The 17,961-nt window shown below is 41.3% G+C and overlaps 1 protein-coding gene and 1 long non-coding RNA gene across 4 annotated transcripts in view; one reads left to right on the forward strand and one right to left on the reverse strand.

Annotated features, from left to right (window-relative positions):
- Nucleotides 1-17,961, reverse strand: part of PTPRB (protein tyrosine phosphatase receptor type B) — a 119,848-nt gene that overhangs the window by 67,893 nt on the left and 33,994 nt on the right. For all 3 annotated transcript variants that reach the window (XR_008309102.1, XM_053258072.1, XM_053258073.1), the window contains 8 exons: nt 17,393-17,650; nt 14,591-14,854; nt 12,948-13,217; nt 7,964-8,224; nt 6,699-6,965; nt 5,119-5,382; nt 4,040-4,303; nt 1,762-2,025 (listed from right to left, as the gene is read on the reverse strand). Coding sequence is in view for 2 of the 3 variants with exons in the window: in XM_053258072.1 (XP_053114047.1) it covers nt 1,762-2,025; nt 4,040-4,303; nt 5,119-5,382; nt 6,699-6,965; nt 7,964-8,224; nt 12,948-13,217; nt 14,591-14,854; nt 17,393-17,650 (2,112 nt within the window). In the remaining variant the exon portion in view is untranslated. The remainder of the gene's footprint in view (nt 1-1,761; nt 2,026-4,039; nt 4,304-5,118; nt 5,383-6,698; nt 6,966-7,963; nt 8,225-12,947; nt 13,218-14,590; nt 14,855-17,392; nt 17,651-17,961) is intronic.
- LOC128328264 (uncharacterized) lies at nt 9,386-14,903 on the forward strand. The gene is made up of 3 exons (XR_008309104.1): nt 9,386-9,884; nt 11,351-11,474; nt 14,732-14,903. It is a non-coding gene; the product is annotated as an uncharacterized LOC128328264 (long non-coding RNA).

Below are 17,961 nucleotides of genomic sequence, written 5' to 3' on the forward strand. Positions count from 1 at the left end.
TAATTCATTCTCTTAGCCGGCATGCGTGTCCAGGATTTGGCAGTGGAACTCTCGTGAAACGCTGCAAGAGTTCCGGCAAGAGGCGCGGCCGAGTGAGGAGGGAGGAGGAGAGAGGGAAGAACGTGGCAGCGGCGGGTGGAGGAGAGAAAAACAGTGACAGGGACAGGGATGGCGGTGGACGGGCGGGGGGAGAGAAAAGCGGCGGTGGGCGGGTGGGCGGGGAGATAAAAGCGACGGCGGGGCCCTTTTTGCTTGCTTGCCACCAGGTGAGGCTCTGTGAGTGTGGGGGAATGGGAGGGGGGAGGGCTGGAGAGCGTGGGGCTGGAGGGAAGGGGAAGAGAGGAGAGACCAGGGCAAGAGGGAGAAGGAGGGAGAAACAGCTGGCCCCAAAGTGCCACACAGATGCTCTGTGTGGGGTTGGCTAGTAAGTATTATATCTTGTGATTCTGAAAGCAAACATTTTCTGAAGGGCCAAACATTTAACAGGTTGTTATAATAATGGGAGGCTGAAATGGTTGGGAGAAAGCTGCAGATGCCTGACCATAAAACTACAGCAAGTGAATATAAAGGTCAATATAAAAACTGTGTGGGTGAAATTGCATTTATCCTGGACAGGTAGGTGAACTCTGTTGCTAGATGTGATGGTAGGTTTCCAGTTGGGTAGCAGGAGAGGCAGGAAAGGCTTAAAGTTGTGAGGATAAAGTTGGAGCCCCTGCCTCCCGCCAAAAGGCTCAAAGCTGTTAATTTTTTTTAAAAGGCTCAAATCTGTCAACTTCCAAAAACTATAACCAGAATCTGATTATATATAACACGAAGGGCTGAACTACACATGAAGGTGACAGACCTGTGTCTTTAAACATGTGTCTGCTCATGTTCTCAACGTCTAAGCACAGGGTTGAGGAGCAATTTAAAGCTCAAAAGTGGGCATGCAGGTTTGAGTTGCTGTTGTTTTCTCATACAATGTTGTACAAGAAAGTGTTGTTATCTCCTACAATGCCTACCTGGTCCAGGTGCTTCCCCCCCCAGCCAGGTTCAGTTTGGTTACTGCAACCTAGATGAAGGGAAAATGAACTTGGGAGATAATATTGCGGGAGACAAAGAGGTGGGTGGTTCAGGATCCTTCATCCCCATGGTCCCTTTTGCACTTGAAATCAAAGCCCACCTCTCACTTTACTTGAAATTGGGGCAGATCTAATTTCAGGACATGTGTCTGTTGCTGTCATGTGTGCAGTTTGATCTATTGGCACAGAACTGGAAATGGAGCTCACATTCCTTGATCAGACCCAGAGGCTTAGCTATAATTGAAGTGGGGGTGGCAGAGAAATGGCCCAAGGCCCCTGGGGGAAAAGGGCAATCGGCTGGGCAGCAGCTTGCTATTTGTTCTCCCTTATGCATTGTTTATGTTATAAGAATGTATTTGCTAGTTGTAGTAAGTAAAAAAGGCTTCTGAATCACACAAATAAAGGTTTCTGCATGCATGGTGCATGTTTTTGCAAAGGAGTGAGAGAAAGGGTGTGTCAAGATGGTTTTGTTTTTCACCATATCCACACAATTAGTCTTCTGCTAAAACATGGCAAGGGAGGAGAAGGTGGTTATGGGGCATGTGCACTTTTTTTGGAGGGCCCACGTCAACCTTGCTATGCCCCATATCAGATTTATCAGTCGGACCGCACTGCAGTCTCTGAAAAGTTGCAGTGCAAATGCATTTCTCTACCAATCCAAACAGGGCACAAAATCTGTTTTTTAGACATTTTTCTTAACCTGTCAATCCTTCAATGAAAGTAGCACGGTGATCTTCTCCACTTTTTGTCATGACGACAATTTTGTAAAGGCGTCCTGGAGTTAGAGATTTAAATCGGAACTCTTCAATGGTGTTTTCAAGTGGATTGTGTGGGAAAACCTTCATGTCGTTGAAGAGAAGCTGAATCTCATACTGATCAACATCTCCATCAGCTTTGGACCAAGTGACATACAGTTCTTCAGTGCTTCTGGCACTAAGAGTCAGATTCTTTACAGATTCTGGGACTGGGGAATGAGTGATAGAACAGTATCAGGTAGCAATAATGGTCATTGCAGAAGAGTTTATTAACAGAGGTGTAATACCAAGCAAATATTTTGCTTGTTACTGTATATATTTTAGCATCCATTCATGAAAATCTCATTTGATGCACACACACAAAAGAAGAAGAATCTTTTTGCACAAGATTTATTTCACACAGGCTATCATCACATTTTGCATGTGATCAAAATGGTGATATGCTTTAAGATATTGCTATATTAATAACTTAAACATGTGGGATGTGATCTAGTGAAAGTGAAGCACACCTACATGAAGTGAAATCTATCTATCTATCTATCTATCTATCATATTTATATACCACTTTTTTGTTAACTTTTTGTTAACAAACTGTGCAGCTGCACAAGGGGAAGAGCTTATAAGTTGTGAAGCTCTCACAGTTGTGGAGAGCTTCTGGAGCTCAGCAGTGGTCTGTGCAAGGGGTTAGGCACCAGGGGCATATTTTTGGGTGGCGTAGTGGGAAAGAGGGATCAGCTACCCCCCACCACGTGTTATAAGAGCTGTGGAACTCAGGAATCTCTCTGTATCAGGGAGACATAGGAACATACGAAGCTGCCATATACTGAGTCAGACCATTGGTCTATTTAGCTCAGTATTGTCTTTACAGACTGGCAGCTACTTCTCCAAGGTTGCAGGCAGGAATCTCTCATCTTCCTGGTGCTTGTGTGCAGAATTAATGAGGATGTCAGCCAGCATAAACAAACATAGTTAAAAAAAATAAGTACAGCAGAAATAGAATTGTGTGGGTTGTTTTTTTTTTTTAAATCTACAGAATCTATAGCTTTATGGAAATGTTTTTACTTGTGATCTGAAAGTGGCCAAAGAGGGGCCTAAATGATCTCCCAAGGAAGGATGTTCTACAGAGAAGGTGCTGCCACAAGAAACAGTTGACTACCTCTCATTGATTGCTACTGGATTTCATTGATTCCAATGGGATGTAGTAGTAGACCCCAGAATAAGTGTTCCCAAATCATATTGAAACAGATTAATATGTTTTATTGAAAACGAAAGTGTGCCTAGCATTCTCTAGATTGGATCCCCTCAACTGATCCAGAACTCTGTGTAACCTGTAAGGTCTACAGGAAGTAGCTGGATGTATGGATCTCTACTTGTGCATTTCCCATGTATGAATTTATTCAGTGGAGGGGCATTTCCATGCAAACATCTCTTTATGCACAAAGAGCATCTGCCTCCACCAGACATAATAAGCAAACCTCTGTCTGTGGCGGGTGGGGGAGCTCCGTGTATGAATCAGAGCCTTTGTGCATAAGAGTTCTGCACTTGGTTATTTCTCACTTGGAATACTGTGCCAGTTCTGGACAACAAATTTTAAGAAGAACATTGATAAACTGCAATGGGTTCAGAGGAGGGCAACAAATATGGTGAGGGCCGGGGACCAGAAACTGTCCAATGAGGAATGGTTAGAGGAGCTGGGTTTAGTTAGCCTGGAGAAGAGAACACAAAGGGGAGAAGTCAAGATTCTTCAAATATCTGAAAGGCTGCCACACAGAAGACGGAGTAGAGTTGTTTTCCTCTACTGGGTTGAAATAATAAGGAAGTAGATTTAGACTAGACACTAGGAAGAATTTCCTAACTCTATGAAATGTTTGACAGTGGAAGAGCCTACCTTGTGCAGTGGTGGGCTCTCCTTCACTAGAGGTTTTCAAATGGAGGCTGGACAATCCAACAGAGGGTTGGACTAAAAGACTTCCCAGGTCCCTTCCAACTCTTTTATTCTAGGATTCTGTGATATTTATATTTTACATCAATTTTCAAACCTTAATACCCTTTCCCCCCTTATTCCTCACCTGCTTTCAGTTTTTATATTTCTGGCAATCCCTTTTGATCACCTGCAATATATTTTAATGCTTTATGAAAAAGAAGCAGACAGCTGTATGCTGTACATGAATAAAGTCCCTTCTCTCCATTTAGAAGTCTCCCTCAAGATGTTGCTTTTCTTACCTGTCCTGCCATTGGCCCTTTCGCTAGTTTCATATTTTCCACTCCTTGTGCTTACGGTGACACTATAAAGCCTTCCTGGGACCAGGTTCGTGAACACACATTCATTTACATCCTTGGGGATGTTTTTTGTTTGGATGAAGTCATTGTTGTGCTTGATGATCACTTCATAATTATCATAGTCTCCTGTGGCGTGCAGCCAGGCCACCTTTAAATAGTCACTTCTTGCAGAATTGCTCACTGTAAGTCCCTGGACGCCTGAAGGCACTGAAAAGATAGAGCACACTTTCAAGTGTCCTGATTTCAGAAATAAAACATGTACAATACAGGCCGAGGCTAATTTGAGAAAGAAAACGGAGTGGGGAGGCACTAGTGAGGTCCAGCAGACAGTCCCTCTGCTCCAACAGTAGTGGGACATAGTTAACTGTGTCTAGTTGGGTCAGTGTGTGGAGGGGGATACCTGTACGGATACCATCCAAATGTCTATCCAACTGAAAGTAGATCAAACATATCTACACTTGGATTCACATTTGATTTTATGTCTGTACTGTGGTTCCCGATCCAACAAATGATACATAGGGATTCTACAATAAATTGTAGCTGGGGATGATGGAAGTTGTCATTCAGCCACATCTGGAAGAACCCAGGTTGGGAACCACTGGCCTATGTCTTCAAAGGGAAATAATAATCACTTGTGTAGCGAATTACAGCCTTTGTTGTAATTTGCTACCATTTGGAATTAGTTTTAGGTGAGAGTAGGCATTAAACTGCTCTTGTTTTTCCTCTATCTGTGTGCTAAAAATATTACACTGTGCTGAAAATAACTATCCTTAATTTCGAATATTTTCTCCCCCTTTTGATCTCTTGGTCAGTTTTCTCTAGAATATCATTTAGCCTTTTGACAGAGAAGGCATTTTGCCTTTGGCATCAGAGGAATTGATATTTAGATACTGTTCCTTATTGTAATGACATCATTTCCCTCTTTTCTGATATACCCCCATTCCTCCCTGTGGTTACAGAACATACTGTACATGCAGAGGCTGATACAATATATTTTGTGTGCTTTCTTCCACCTTATTTACCTGTTCTTTCCTGACTGAAGGCATGTTGTTCGTATATTCCACTCTTTGTAGTTATTCTCACATCGTAGAGTCGCCCAGGAGTAAGGGTATTGAAGAAACAATCACTGGCAGATTTTACAACGTTGAGAGTTTTAACTATCTGCCCTTTATGAGAGAGTGTCACCACATAACTATCTACATCTCCAGCAGCTGGTAGCCAGGAAACAGTCAGGTAGTCACTCCGTCCTAAATTGTTTACTGTTACTCCACCTACACTGGAAGGAACTGCACAACAAAGGGATTTTTAAAAAGATGTGTTTTACTGTGTGTTTCCAGAAACTCATCTTATACTGTAATAATGCTTAATATGTTTCTGTTATATTGGATCCAGAACTGGTAAATAGATTCTGAGGGTAGCAATTTTTGTCTTATATGAGACAAAAATCTAGTTTGTATTAATGTTGCTCATATAGGAACAGTACACTGAATGTGCAAATCCATACAATTAAGGGAGAGGGGGTTCTAGGCAGCTTGGCCACAGAAAGCAAAACAACTAAAATTAAGCTCCCTCCACCCCCAATTTGGAAGCTGCGAGTTTCTCTTAGATTAAAGAAGCAAAATCAAACAAAACCCACAAAATGAAGCAACCACCTCAAGTAATGTGACTCACTATCTTCACAAAGCTGGTACATTTATCACAGCTGATGAATTCGGAGAATTATGTATTAATATTGAGAGTTGTCTGCCCTCTAGTGGAGAGGACTTTAATAGCTTTCTCTCAGGTGTGACAAAGTTTATGCATCATTCTTCTGTAGCTACCGGTAGTGCCTATAGTTGTTTCATTCATATATATATATATATATATATATATATATATATATATATATATATATATGTTAGATATATTCTAACATATATCCTCTAACCTAATAGGCCACATTCTCAACATGCTTACATAGCTTCATAAAATAATTCCTTTAGACTGTAGAAGTAGAGTTTTATAACCACTATAATTAGTCTGATAATTAATATAATGAAAAGACCTTAAGAAATTAAAACTTAAAAAATCTTCATTGCTAATTTATTTTATTTAAAACTCTTAAGATATGTTTGAGATATACTGCTGCCTTTTTTTAAAAAAGAGGTATTTTTAAATACTATATTTCTGTCACTGCCAAACCTTGATAGAAAAATTCTGGCTGTCACCTTAAAATCCATCATGCTTTCATCATATGTATTTAAAAACATACTTATATGAATAATAATTATGCATTCTTGTGTCAGCTGCATTATATTTTAAACATTTAGCAGCAAATTAAATTAAATCTTAATTTAATACAAAGAAAACATGCATGTATAGCCACAGTTTATGCAGATGGAAGATCACAAAATTCATGATGTAATGCAAATGTGAGTGAAGCACAAAACAAGCTGACTCTTCCATTGAAAAGAGCAACTGAAAACAATGAAAAATCACAGGGCAAAGATGATTGGCTGAAAAGTATATAAGTAGATGGGTGTTCTGTGGAATGGAAAACAGAATTTTGTGATTTGCGCATGCTTAGGCTTGAGCTTTCTGTTTTCTTTTTTATCCCTTTTACCTGTTCTCCCTTCTGCGACTGCTTGTCTGGAAGATATTCCTCCACTAACAGTAGTCACAACTACTGAATAAAGTCCTCCAGGTTTTAGGGAATGGAAGTGGTATTGGTTGGTGTTGCTGGAAACAGTCTCATTTTTTATGACAACATTTTCATGAATGAGCAGGACTTGATATGAATCTACACCTCCCTCTGCCCTTATCCAGTTGGTGAACAGACTGTTGGTTGTTCCTTGGTTTGCCACATTTAGGTTTGTCACCTGTACTGGAACTGGAATTCAAGATCAGCATTACAGTTAATGAACAGACACAGAAATGGCCCCAAACAAAATGAACAGCTACAGCAATGAAAACCATAAGAGGGCAGTTAGGCTACAGACAGAGGCTATTCTCACAACCTCCAAAAACCGGGCTAGGGGAACCCAGCCCAGTTTTCAGAGGTCGTGTGCTGCAACAGGAGTCCCACGGCTCCTGGCAGCAAACCTCCTTAACTGTCCCCCACCCTTAAATGAAGTTAGCGGAGCAAATGCTCCATTAACCCCATTTCACTGATCGTGAGTCACCACGGGGCAAAGCAAAACAATTCTAGATTGTTTGAAAGAAAACTTAGCAAGAAAACCTAGAAAGAAAGAAAGAAAGAAAGAAAGAAAGAAAGAAAGAAAGATGTAAAAAACAGAAAACTAGATACTGAGGTCATTCACACAGTCATAAATCATATTCTACCCGGGTTTTGGAGCTGTGTGTGCTCCCAATTTTTGGTTGTGTGGAAGCAAGGTAAGAGGAAAACCTGGGTAGCTTTTCCTTCTACCTTGCTTCCACATAGTCACTCCTACCCAGGTTTTCCTCCTACCTTGCTTCCACACAACTATAAACTGGAAGCACACACAGCTCCCAAACCTGGGTAAAACACAGTTTTTGATTGTGTGAATGAACTCATTATATTTATTGACTTAAACTGTTAGTTGCTGTGCTGAGGCAATAGCACAAAGTAACAAGGAGACACCTTATACTCTTTGTCAGTGCTGGAACTTAGGTTTAGGGATGAGTGAAGTTTCATTATTGTTCTGTGTGAGCTGGACAGCAGTATATATGCACACTAATGAAAGCACTGCATATGAAGAAATTATGATGTAACCTACAATATTTTTGTATGGATACTTTTTTAAAAAGAAGGTTCAAAAGCAATGTTTAATGCCAAGAAAGCAGTACATAGCTGTTGCTGTTTAATAAAACCTGGGATAAATAAATAATACATCAATGGTATGATACCTGTGCGCCCCACAATAGAAGTCCAGTTGCTCAAATCTCCACTTATGGTGGTGACAGTAGCTGTGTATTTTCGTCCAGGTAAAAGGTCAGTGTATGTGAATTCCTTGGCTTCTTTAGCAAGAGCCTTATTTATGACTGTGAGAGTTCTGTCTCCCAAAGAAACCACATAACTATCCCACTCAGCCAGAGGGGTCACCCACATGATAGTAAGGGAGGATTCATTAGCATGTTTTACACGGAGTTGAAGAACAGGCTGTGGAGCTGTGGAAAAGAGAAAGAAAAAGTACTTAACACCACAGAAGACTTTGCAATGGATATGTGTGTTTTCTCAATACAAACGTACAAGGAACTATTTAATAAAATAAGTTTCATAATACAAAAACAGTGGCTGACATCCTGACTATAAGCACCAGTGCAATGGGAGAAACATCAGTGCTTCTGAAAAGCTGAACTAACTCAGCTCCACTGCTGGTTCAGTTGTAGGGGCAAATTTCAACAACCTCCCCCTCCTCAAGAATCACTCTGTATAGCACTTGAAAATATGTCCCTGAGGGTTGTGCAGCCCACAGGGGCATATTTTCAGGTGACAGACTGCTTCCAGGGGTAGTTGAAATTCTTACAGACAGACAGACACACACACACACACCTTTTGTCTGGAACTCATCAGAAGAACTGATGAGCTGGTCTTGTGGTAGCAAGCATGACTTGTCCCCTTAGCTAAGCAGGGTCTGCCCTGGTTGCATATGAATGGGAGACTAGATGTGTGAGCACTGCAAGATATTCCCCTTAGGGGATGGAGATGCTCTGGCAAGAGCAGAAGGTTCCAAGTTCCCTCCCTGGTATCTCCAAGATAGGGCTGAGAGAGATTCCTGCCTGCAGCCTTGGAGAAGTTGCTGTCAGTCTGTGTGGACAACCCTGAGCTAGATGGACCTATGGTCTGACTCAGTATATGGCAGCTGCCTATGTCTCTATGTCCCTAACTGGTGCTACACCAATGGTTTTCTCACCAGTGCTTCATTAATGGAGACATTATTGCACCAGTGGATGCCTGCCTCTGACAAAATATTAATTGTCTTAGGCTGCATTCGTACAATTACAAAAATCTTGATTAAAACAGTGAGCCTCACAGAGTTGATTGTGAGAACATAGAATTTCAGGGCAATCCTGGTCAAACTGCTCTAGTTAACCAGCATTTAACCAGGAAAACTAGGATTCAATCCTAGTTATCTATCATGATTAACCAAAGTAATTTGACCAGTATTGCCTTGAAATTCTGTGTTCCCACAATCAACTCTGTGGTGCTCACTGATCCTGATTAACCTTTTAACCAGGATCCTTGTGATTGTGAGAATGTAGCCTTATTAATTTAAGCTGTCATTCTAATACTGAATGATAAACCTGGTTTAAAGCAATGGGCTGGATCATAGAAGTTAAATAGTTATTATTCTGCAAAATAGGTACCATAGATGTAAAAGAATGTTAAAATTAGCCAACGTTCAAATGGATTCATACTGGTTGCCTGATCTATGAGTAGGTACGAAAGCAGACCTGATACTAAAAGTGTTCTACTCAGCTTGCTGTGTTTTCTCTCCTCATCACTTGGGGCTCATGACATGCCTGCCCCATAGAAGCCACCTGACAAACTGCTTCCTGATGGTGGCTGGTCTACACATGTATACAGACTTGCCATGGTTCAGCCTCCACAGTGTCTCCTCCGTGCCAGAGCAAACTCCTACCAGGAATGTTTAGAAATAACTAGCAGACTCACCATGCAGATGGCTTCATCCACCGGGCAAGCCGGTACACACAAAACAACTCACTGTGTTGAATAGCTGCCATGGAGATGCAGCCCCCACAGGCCAGCCATCAAATGAGAAATGACCCTTTATTAGCTGAGCTTGTGATCACAGCTCTTAAAACAGTAAGTCATGTGTTTTCATTTTTTGCAGATTAATGAGTTATTCTTAAGACGGTTTTCTTTTCTCTATCTGCAAGTCACTTTGCTGCTTTGAGAGGAGGTCTGTTTCAAGTGTTAAGATGACAATTATGCTCCATCTGGCAAATTTACTTTAGCCAGCCATGTTCCAGAGGACCTGACAGCATGGCTCCTTTTTAATGAAAAGATTTAAATAAGAATATAGTGTGTGTGTGTGGGGGGGGGAAGTATTTGTTCAGAGGGGCTATTAAATGAATGGAGGCTTCACTCATGACAATACAGTAACTTTCTGCAGCTAGATTCTAATCTCAAATTCCATGTGGCTCTAGCCCAAAGTCAGAAGAATGATCAAAAGCACAAGCCAGTGATCCACAGGAATGTCTGTGAGTTTCCACTTAATCTTCTGTGAGACACAGGGTTCTGCGTGTACATTTAATAACCACTTTCATTTTCTGAAAACGACATAAAGCAGTTTTTCAACAGAGGCATGAGTCTAGCCTCATAACTCTATTCAGTATAACCATTTTATATTCTCCTCATGTAGAACAGATAAAACAGCCACGTTTTATTATAATACAAATGCTGCCTTTAAACTGGAGTAGATTCTTTTTGGACAGCAGTCTCTTTCTTTGAGTTAAGGGGATTTTCCTACGAATGACATCAAAATAATACTTGTTGAATTTTGGTGGGTTGCAACATGTTTCTGGACACATGTCCCCAACCCACAATAATCTGGCATTATGTTTCTATGAAAAACGTAGTGTCAAAGAGTCAAAATATGTGCAGTGTTCTAAAGAATCAAAAGAGAGGGTGTAGCAGGAAAAATAATCAACATGAGGTGTAAGATAAGGCAGGGTTTCCCACCCTGATCATCTTATACACCCTCCTATTGTTTTTCAGGCTACACCCTTCCCTTTTGTAAATTTAGTATACTCGTCTTGCTGCATGAAGCAATAGTTTAATTCAGGGGTGGACAATTTCCATTGCATGGGATATAAATTTTCTGCCTCCAAGATTCTTTTATTCTACAGCACATAGCCTCTTTCCAGAATGACAAGAATTATAGCTTTCAGTCTATAATAAAGTTAATTTCTATACCTCATGCTGAAGTAAGTGGCTGACATACTGCACAATATTATGTTAGCCTAGTAATATTGCATTTGTGCTATTTGTATAATTTGTGTTACACAACAGTGTCCATCGGAAATAATGGCTTACTCTTGTGTAACACAATCTGCACAAATTTCACACTGCACAACTACACAAAATTGCACAAATGCAACATTACCAGGCTGATGTACTCTTGCACAGTATGTCAGCCAGTACGAATAGTTGATAGGAAACTCTATGCCAAAATGTTCCTCTCCCATAGTTTAATTATTGCACGAGGCAAGTATAAATTAATAAACCTTTACTATGATTACTGTTTGACTCTTGTTTTGTGCCAACAGTCAGCTAAATCCTGTACAGAACTAGAAGCCAGTTCCAACCATGCCATTCTCCGAGAGCAGAATACAACGCCAGACTGAAGAAGCCCCAAGGAGACATGTGTCCTGAAACCTCAATTGACCACAGGTTTGGAAAAACCCCTCAAGGGATTGCCTTGAAAAACCTTTTGCAATAACTTCAGATACTTACTGGATTTCTTAAGAAATTTCAGGGAAGAGTTCACAGTGAACCTAGGCAACCCATTCTGTTTCTATCCTCCATCTAGAAACCATTTCCTGATATTCATCCTTTAGTTCATTTTGAACCCCATGAACTCAGTGTGGCCGCCTCATTGGCTCCCCTCTGCCACCTGGCTCAGCAGCAGTGCACGGAGAGCCACTCCATTCTCCTTGTCAGCATGCTGTATTAGAGAAGAAGGAGTTTTGGATGGAAGAGGAAGTGTGGAAGAGAGGCAAGTGGTAAGCTAAAGCATCTCCCCTCTGGGCCACCACTCTCCTCTCCTCTCCTCTCCTCTCCTCTCCTCTCCTCTCCTCTCCTCTCCTCCATACTTTTTCAGTTTCCCCTCTGCTCCTTTCCAAATATAACATGCCAAGAGGGATAATAGATGGGTTCTTTGTGCACTACCTCTGAGCCAGGCAGGAGGGGTCAAGGAGGAAAGATGAAAAGTCCTTAGCAGAGGTGTGACAGGCACCACCAGATAATCCATCACTTGAGGCAACTGCTGCATTTTGCTTCATTATGAGGATGGCCCAGAGTACACCTTAAATGCTTCAGATCTCATATGATTTTCTGAATTTAGCCTGAGTTGTTTTTGTCTGATATATTTCAGAAGAATTTGTAAGCGCTATGGCAAATTCATGCAAGCACTGTAACACTTGCAGCCCAATCCACTTGATATCTCTGGCCCCAATCCACTTATGAAGATATCTCCTAAATGAAGCTGTGTTTAAGTGTGAATTATCACCGTTTTACCTGAATTAGGGATGGGACAAATATTTTAAGGAAGGAGGCTCTACCCTCCAAATTTGAATCCCTCTTTGAATACGATGACCCCCTTTGGCCTCCTTTGACCAAGCTCACTCAGATTTGGGTTTGCAAGCTGCCTTTCCTGTTTCCAAGACCACTGCTGTGTGTAACTCTCCCTTTTCTAAGCCAAAAAGCTTATTTTGGAGCAGGTAGAGTAGCTGGTAGCAGAAGGCTCCAATGTACACAGAAGATGCTCTGTACGGCCACTTCTCAACAACAAATGATGCATGAAGCATTTGCTGCTGGTTCATCTTCACAGATAACAATGAATTTTAAATACAAATACCAACAAATCACCAAGTGTATCAAACCATAGGGCAAAAATAGGAATGTGGATTCAGTCATATCTATATACTAATAAGAACCCTATGAAATAAAAGCACCTACACCTGACTGTCACCTATAGATGTACCTAATACTGTATGAGTCTATAGCCAAATACATGTGAATATAGCCAAAATTATAATTTACTGGGGGATTTGATCCCATAAAACTTCATTTTATCACCCCCCCAAACAATCTCCTTGCAGCATTTCCAAGTTTCCTGCTGACTATAGCAAAAGGATTACTTACCTGTTCTGCCTTTGCAGCGTGCTATGTTCTGCAAGCCTCCACTCTCTACAATAACTGCCACCTCATACTGTCTTCCTGGAATGAGTCCCACATTTTTGATAACGTATTCCCTTATGTCTTTTTGCAATGTAGTGTTCAGCAGCACGGTAGAGTAGTGGAGCAGCACAATGTAGTACTTCTCCCAGTTTCCAGCAGGGGGCAGCCAACTCACTTTCAGAGATCTCAACCAACCCATGCTGTCTGCTTTCAAATCTGAAACTTTCTGGGGAACTGAAAAACAGAATTTCAACAATCCAACCTGAAACAGAAGTCTGGTTTTATAGACATAATTGGTTCACAAGTCAGCTATTTTCAAAGGGTTGTTTCAAGTGACTGATAGCAGTATCATAAATGTCTTACAATAGGTTACAGTTACAATTCTTGGATAAATTTCATGTCTTGTACACGTGTCACTGCATCTAGGAGACCTTATGTTCCTGTCGTAAACATGCCATCTCTTACACTAGGCATCATGTATATACCAGGGTTCTATTGTTGTACAGATACACAGAGATTCTTTTTTTTATTTTTTAAGCAGAGTTAACTCTAGCCTAAAAGAATAGAAAAAGCAAAAGGTTGAACTATACATAGGTTATTCATTGAGCTTAAATGATCAGGGCTATAGTGTACTATATAGTATGCCTTTACTTATCTATGCAAGATAAGCCACCCCAGTAGCAAGCTGCATGGGGTGGTGGAGAACAGGTAAGGACCTGCTCTCCTTTTCCTTAAAGCTCCCACTCTCAAATGGTGCTCAAGTCACAGTTTGAACCATGGTCCACGCACATTTAAATTTAAAGCACGGAGCAACTGGTATGGGAATAAGTAGTTAAGCATCCTTCCCACCACCAGCCTTCCCGGCAGGTGCCTCCACCCTGGGTTGGCAAACATGGGATCAGGACTATGCATTTGTCAAAAGAACATCTAGTTTCACTGTGATCTTCCTCCACAGGACATAGCAGGGGTTTGTGAAAGAAGGCTGCTGAATGCAGATTGACCACTAGGGGTTAGTGCAAGAGAGTACAGCATACTGCACAGAAATCAAAGGGTTGTCTTTTCTCATAGTATTTACTGCATAGCAATAATGAGGCTATTCTCACGACCCGCAGAAACCGGGCTACGGGAGCCCAACCCAGTTTCTTCTGGTTGTGTGCTGTGCGGCTCCTGGCAGCAAGCCCGCATAATTGCCCCCCCCAACAAGATTAACAGTGTGCGCTCCGCTAACTCCACTTACCTGACCGCGTGTCGCCACAGTGTGGCTCTGCGGCCCGGTGACTCATGAGGAGACCCCCAACGGGGAGGCAACAACAAGCCTCCCGGCATCGGGGGGCTCCTCAGAATGCCCCACATACTTGTATGGGGCATTCTGGGACTCCGAGCCCCGCCACCCCAACTGGCTCCGTGATGGAGCCGGTAATTGTGTAGTCGGCCAATCCAGCCACCCAGGGCTAGCTGCCTGATTGTCTGCAGGGAGAGCAGGTCAAGCCCACTCTCCCCACGAAACCCCTTACGGCTCTCTACATGGCTTGTGTGGAGAGCCTCAATGGCTCCAGAAGGTCAAAGTGCTTTTCATTCAAAAGTGCTTCTCAAACTTAGAAACATACCTGTTCTGCCATATGCTGTCATTTCAGTGAACAATTCACCACTGATTGCGCTGACATCCACTTGATAAAGACATCCTGAAATTAAATGGTCAAAATAGGTCTCTGTGACTTGCGGCTGTAACGTTTTCCTTTCTTTTATAGATCCAAGATGAGTCAAGGTGACGTTGTAGAAATCAAGGCTCCCAGGAGGTCTCTTCCATGACACTTTTAATGTATCCAAGCTGCCATCATTAACTACCATCAAATCTAAGACTTTGGCTGGAACTGTTAACAAAAACAGCAATAAATATATCTGCTGAGTAGACAAAAATGCTAAATATTCTATTTAAGATTCTTAATACTTAAGACAACAGTTCTGTTAACAATGGTTGCAACAGAGAGTAGGGCTGAGCCAAAAGGGGAGTCCACATTTCATCAAAACGTTTGTCAGAATGGAAGAGTACGCTGCTCCGCATTTATGCAGGTATCATATAGTATTCAGTGAAGGGGCTAAAAAAGCAGCCATTTTATAATCCCTGATGGGCTAGGATTGCCCATGTGAACTGTATATGAAACATGACCTTCACTCTAAATATGCTTGATTTCCCCTTGGCATTGGCAAATAGCCAGATCTGATTGATCAAATAACATTTTAACCATCAAAATAATGGTCATTGCACATGATCCTTGATTGGTTGGGAGGACTTGAAAAAGGGGAACTGGAATTAATGAAACAGCAAAAACAATAATGGAAACAACAAGCAAATAACAGTCACTGAAGCAACAGCAAAGAGGAAACAATAGTGGCTGCTGATTAGTAAATAGTGATGGGGAAAAAAACCCCAGGATTAAGTTCAGGGGGGTTGATATAAAAAGCATATCTGCAGAAAGAACTCAGTTCAGCCCTAATAGAAAGCAATTTGACCAACATTGCATAAGACAAGAAATCCCATACTTATATAGAAATAATGACTGAAAAAGCCAAAACTCTCCCACAGTAACCAACAGCAATGGTATTAGTTGCTGTACTGTCCCAAACTTGAATATAGGGCAAATTTATTATACTGGTCATAGCCCATAGTTTTTCATGCCAAAGATGCACTGAAAGTGCTTGAGCTTGTTTCCAATATTTAGCTATTAAAATATTTGCTGCTTCTGCCAATAGATAAAAAATATTTTCCCTATCATCTTTTCTATCTTTACCAGGCACAATTGATCCAGTAGAAACAAAATGTTCACCTATTTATTAATCCACCAAAGTATGCGATACAATATAACCTCATACTGTGAAAATGAAAAATATTTAAATAATTAAATAATGATTAACTAATAAATAATTATTTATTTTTTTAAAAAAATGATACAACTGGGCATTCCAACCAAACACATTTAGCACCAGCTATTTGAAAATTACACATTGAATATTTCATTTTAGACAAAACAAACATTCTACCAGTGCTCTGTGGAGTATAGTAGCCTTGGGTTATAATTTTGTACTTATTTTCAATCATATTTACATTCAAACTTAAAAGTACCTCATCACTAGCTTGCTTTTGATTGCTATGCTATCTTATTGCATAGGCCTCCAGTAGCTCCAAAGATAGGGCTGCCTGGGAACATATTTTTTAAATGTAATTTTTAGTGATCACTTTTATATATCTTTCTAAATAAAAGGGGGGAAATCAACAAAACAGTTTCACAAACAAAAAGTAGCAATAGTGTTGCAAGATGTTAACATTACAGGGAAATCTATGAGATCGGGATGTGCACGAGCTGGTTCGGCGCCTCCTTTGGGAAGGGCCAAACTGGCTTGGGCACCCGCAGCTGAATCTGTTTGGTGGAGCAGGGTGTGGTTCCCTTAAGGAGCAGGTAAGCAGGTCCTTACCTGCTCCGCTGCCACCCTGCAGCTTTACCAGACACAGCGCTCGCTCAAGCAAAGGCCACACACAGCTGTGGTGCTGTTCCCTGCAGGCTGTGTGTGCTGATGCCATGAGCAGCCTGTAGGGAACAGCGCTGCAACTGTGCATGGCCTTTGCTTGAGCAAGTGCCACACCTGGGAAAGTGGCGGGGTGGCATCAGAACAGGTAAGGCTGCTTACCTGCTCCTTAAGGGAACTACTCCCCACCCCGCCCATGCCTGCATGAACAGCTCGTACACACCCTTACTACCAGACATGACAATCAGAAATAGAAAGGGAATTCTTTAAAAAATTATATTACTGCAATTACAACAATTCTATTACTATTCAACATGAAATTAATGACAACAATGTTCTAGGAGCTGTATAAAACCTCTAAGAGTCCTTCCCAGAGGATCTGCAAAATAAATGATTTAAAAGTATTTTAATTCAGAGTTCATAGCAATGAACTAACAGTTAGCAAAATACTGAATGTGTGTCATATGCTGACTCTATTACATCCAGCTACTCTGATCCAGCAATTGGCTGCTGTGGGTCGGACCACTGATGTGCAGGAACTCCGCTGAATGCCAAGAGCTTACTGAATTGAACGGAGCAGCCCAAGCAACCTGGCCACCCATGTGCACACATAAAATTGCACATGGGAGTAAGTGAATTGCTACATTCCTATGAACATCAAGCAGATCAAGACTGCAGCCCTTTACATGTTTCTTACAATTTCAAGTATTACAGTCAAACGACACAGGGCAATTTCTGTGAATCAATCTCTTTGAAGTCTACTGCAGTTCTTCCAATTAGTGCTCTATTTAATTTGAGGTCAAACTGTTCCATTTATCTTGCAGAACATCTTATATTTTATTCTTCCACTATTACTCTCATTCAGGGAATGATTTGTAAATTCTTACCAGTCCTAACTAGTCTAAAATTGTAGTTCTCCAATCCTCCAGCCATGGTAATGATAGTGAGATTATACAGATATCCTGGTGTCAGTCCTGAAAAATTGTATAGCAAAATGTGTTTCTCTAGATCAATTTGTTGAACTAGACCATCTTTATGAAGCAGAACCAGCCTGTATTGATCCACATTCCCAGCACCTGGCAACCAAGAAACATGGATTGATTCCATCTTGACTGAGTCTTGGATCTCTTTCACAGGAGAAGGAGCTGTTTCAGGGAGAAAAAGAAAAAGGGTGTGGGGGAGAACTTATTCAAAGAAAACTATAGAGCTATTTAAAAAACCAAAGAATTTGCAAACTAACAAATCCAGAAATGATAAAAACCCTAAACATCACATATTTCTAAATTAGAAAGAGAACTACATTTGACTTCAAAACATATGTATGCTCAGAAGATAAATAAAAATTACTAGCCAACCCCGCACAGAGCATCTATGCGCTCTTTGGGGCCGGCAGTTACCTCTCCCCACCCCCACCTTCTGCCCCAGTTTCCACTTCCAGGCCCAGCCGCCTCTGCTC

The sequence above is a fragment of the Hemicordylus capensis genome, chromosome 5 (assembly GCF_027244095.1).
Source record: "Hemicordylus capensis ecotype Gifberg chromosome 5, rHemCap1.1.pri, whole genome shotgun sequence".
Taxonomy (NCBI): Eukaryota; Metazoa; Chordata; class Lepidosauria; order Squamata; family Cordylidae; genus Hemicordylus; species Hemicordylus capensis.